Below are 3521 nucleotides of genomic sequence, written 5' to 3'. Positions count from 1 at the left end.
GCAGCTGGCACAGCGCTGAGCGGCTTAGGGCGGCCGGCCGGGGGCAGCGGGGGCAGCCCCGGCCCCACGCACAGCCAGCCCGGCCCCAGCCCCCCGGGAGCAGCCCCTGGGGCCTCTGGGGGGGCCAAGCGCGATCGGTTCCCCCCGGCGTGGCCGTGCCGACGGGCCCCGGCGGGCCCCCTCTGCCCCCGCCGTGCCTCAGTTTCCCCGGGCGGCGGCAGCCCGCAGGTCCCTGAGCCCCCCCGCTCCCCGCAGGCAGCTGCTTCCTGTGCCTGGTGGACGTGGTGCCGGTGAAGAACGAGGATGGGGCCGTCATCATGTTCATCCTGAACTTCGAGGTGGTGATGGAGAAGGAGCGCCCGGGCTCGCCCGATGCCGACACCAACCACTGGGTCACCCCCGCCAGCTGGTTCCCCGCAGGTGGGGCGCCCCGACCCGCCGCACCCGCTGCGGCTGAGCTCCTTGGCGGGGCCGTGGGAGGGTCTGGGGGGGCCGCCCCTCACCGCCCCCCTTCCTCTGGCCAGGGCGCAGCAAGTCCTTCAGGCTGAAGCTGCCGGCGCTGCTGGCGCTGACGGCAAGCAAGCAGTCCCTGCCTCAGGAGCCCCCCGATGCCGTCATCGTGGACTTCTCCAAGCACAGCAGCGAGTCAGCGCCCGAGGAGGCCACGTCCTCCCTGGAGAACAGCTGCCTGGGCTGCTCCCAGCCCGAGGACCAGAAGGCGCTGATGGACCCCGAGGAGGGCGATGGGCGCCCGGAGCCCCCCGTCACCCAGTCCTCGCCCCGCGCCGAGCGCCTGCACCTGCACGCCGCCTTCTCCAACTGCAGCCTGGCGCGGAGCCGCTCGCGTGAGAGCTGCCACAGCGTCCGCCGTGCCTCCTCCGTCGACGACATCGAGACCATGAAGGGCGAGGGCGACAAGCGCTGCCACAACCGGCACGCCACCGCGGGGGCCAGCATGCACCGTGGCTCCAGCACCGGTACGTGGGCTCCTGGCGCATCCCGGTGGCCGTGGTGCTGGGGATGGGGGTAGGTGCTGCCGGGGGCCTGCCCCGCACCTCCCTGCCCCACAGCCGCAGGAGGGGAGGGTGCAGGCACACCACGCAGGCAGCGTGTGGCCCTGGGGTGAAGTCATTAGGGCTGGCAGCTCGTTAGGGTGCAGGGCAGCTGCTGTCACGCAGGTAGCCAGGCAAAGGGAGCCGCCGGCGGCTCGTTAGCGGCGCGGGGCGCTGGGCACCCGTCACTGTCAGGCCGGGCATTGCTGTAATGCGCTGCGCTGCCGGCATCTCCGGTGCATGTGGGGCAGCCGTGCCTCGCCCTGCGCAGCGTCCGGCCCTGCTTTGGCTCCCTTGTCCAGCGCCCTTCTGGCCCTCGTTGCCCGTCAGTGCCTGGCTCCGGCCCCGGTGGCGGTGCCAGTGTCCTGCCTGCTCGTGTGGCAGCTCCGTCACCACCTGGCGTGACCCCCGGCCCCGTAATCCTCTTAGCGGCAAAGGGAGGGGACGGCAATTGCCTTGTTAAGCCCCCACGCCCGCTAAGCGCATTAGGGAGGGGGGAAATAATTACATTAACAGTAAATGATACCAAGCTGTCGGTCCCCGTCCCGCCGCGCCTGCTGGCAGCTCCCTGCCTGCCCCGGGCACGGCTCCCTGCTCTCCTCACCCCAGCGGGGACCCTCAGGGTGGCGGGGGGGTCCCACCCGGGGGGTCCTACCCCGGGGGGTCTCACCCCAGCCCATGCTGATGATGGTGCCCCCCCCGGCCAGGGGCCATGAACAACATCCGCAGCACCCTGCTGAACTCCACCTCCGACTCGGACCTGATGCGCTACCGGGCGATCAGCAAGATCCCCCAGATCACCCTCAACTTCGTGGACTTCAAGGCGGACGCCTTCCTGGCCGCGCCGTCCAGCGAGAAGGAGATCATCGCCCCCACCAAGCTGAAGGACCGCACGCACAACGTCACCGAGAAGGTCACCCAGGTGAGCCCAGCGGCCGGGGGTGGCTGGACGGTGCTCCAGGCACGGTCGGAGCCCAGAAGGATGCTCTGCACTGCAGCAGGGTGGTGCTGGAGTGTGCAGGCAGTGCTGGAGCGTGAATGGTGGTGCTGGAGGTAGCGGTGGTGCTGGAGGTAGCGGTGGTGCTGGAGTTGATGGTGATGCTGGAGCTCACGGGACGATGCTGGAGCTCACAGGGAGTTGCCTGTGGGTGCTCTGCACTGCAGGACGGTGCTGGACCCTGCAGGGTGGTGCTCAGGACAAGGCTGGGGCCCTGGAGGGGCTGCATCCCACGTGGGCTGGGGCTGCTGTGAGGCGTGAGGTGCCACTGGGAGCTCGTAAGGCTGCTGTCCCCCACCCATGGGACCAGACTGTCCCCCCCAAGCACCTCAAGGGATGTGGCCTGCAGTGGGGCCACTGCGCTCCCTGCAGCAGGGCAGGGGCGGCGGGGCTGGGATCACCCATGGGGGTCGTCCCCTTTCCCCAGTGGGGAGCTCGATGTGGGCGCTACCCCATGGATGGGGGCATCCCCTGCAGATCCTGACCCTGCTCCCCCCTGCATGGGTGCAAGGCCCAGCAGCAAGCCCCAGCCCTGGCCCGCTGCCTGGGTGGGCTGTGTGAGAGCTGCATGCATGGCACGGCACGGCCCTGCACCTCCTGCAACGTGCTGTGCCGTGCCGTGCCGTGCCATGCCATGCTGTGGCGTGCTGTGCCCTGCTGTGCCCCACGGCCCTGTGCTTTGCCACACCACGCCAGGCTGCACTGAGCTATACCAAGCCGTGCTGTGCCGCACCGTGCTGTGCCATGCCATGCTGTGCCGTGCCGTGCTGTGCCGTGCTGTGCCATGCCATGCTGTGCTGTGCCATGCTGCACCGTGCTGTGCCGTGCCATGCTGTGCCATGCCATGCTGTGCCGTGCTGTGCCGTGCCATGCTGTGCTGTGCCATGCTGCGCCGTGCCCTGCTGCACCGTGCTGTGCCATGCCGTGCCGTGCTGTGCCATGCTGTACCATGCTGTGCCATGCCGCACCGTGCTGTGCCGTGCCATGCTGCGCCGTGCCCTGCTGCACCATGCTGTGCTATGCCATGCCACACTGCACCGTGCTGTGCCGTGCCATGCTGCACCGTGCCCTGCTGCACCATGCTGTGCCGTGCCATGCTGTGCCGTGCTGCCTGCTCCCTGTCCTCTGGCCGTGACTCTTTGGCCCGTGCTGGGCCCCTGCCCTGCGCTGGCACGGCGGGCTAATCCTTCGCACGTTGTGTAACTGCCATCTGGCTGCGGGGAGCAGGCGGCTGCTGCTGCTTAATTACACCCTGATCCCAGCTCCCACTAATGAAGTTAAAGCTGCCGGCTTGATGCGCCGGGGCCGGCGGGCTCGGGGGACCTGCTGTGCTCGCCCTGCCTGCCAGGGGCCGGGGGCTCAGGGAGGGGCCCGGCGGGGTGGGAGCTCCCAGGCACATCTGCCCCGCGCTGCCTGCATGTGCTCGGGGTCCCTCGGTGGCCCAGGCCCCCTGGCCGCATGCCTGCGCCTCG

General features: G+C 69.9%; 1 protein-coding gene across 2 annotated transcripts; it reads left to right on the top strand.

The window, feature by feature from the left end:
* Positions 1-218: 218 nt before the first annotated feature.
* Positions 219-2440, top strand: LOC118157017 (potassium voltage-gated channel subfamily H member 2-like). 2 transcript variants are annotated; one of them, XM_035311273.1, is made up of 4 exons: positions 219-420; positions 525-977; positions 1760-2220; positions 2312-2440. In XM_035311273.1, exons 1-3 carry the CDS (start codon positions 318-320, stop codon positions 2107-2109), a joined length of 906 nt encoding a protein of 301 aa, XP_035167164.1. In that variant the 5' UTR covers positions 219-317; the 3' UTR covers positions 2110-2220; positions 2312-2440. The 2 variants fall into 2 exon arrangements, with proteins under 2 accessions (XP_035167164.1, XP_035167163.1); XM_035311272.1 differs by having other exon boundaries at positions 1760-2240; positions 2312-2435.
* Positions 2441-3521: the final 1081 nt, after the last annotated feature.

The sequence above is a fragment of the Oxyura jamaicensis genome (assembly GCF_011077185.1).
Source record: "Oxyura jamaicensis isolate SHBP4307 breed ruddy duck chromosome 2 unlocalized genomic scaffold, BPBGC_Ojam_1.0 oxy2_random_OJ71743, whole genome shotgun sequence".
In the NCBI taxonomy this organism is placed as follows: Eukaryota; Metazoa; Chordata; class Aves; order Anseriformes; family Anatidae; genus Oxyura; species Oxyura jamaicensis.
The sequence above is the reverse complement of the archived record's forward strand: the minus strand, read 5'-3'. Positions and strand labels throughout refer to the sequence as shown.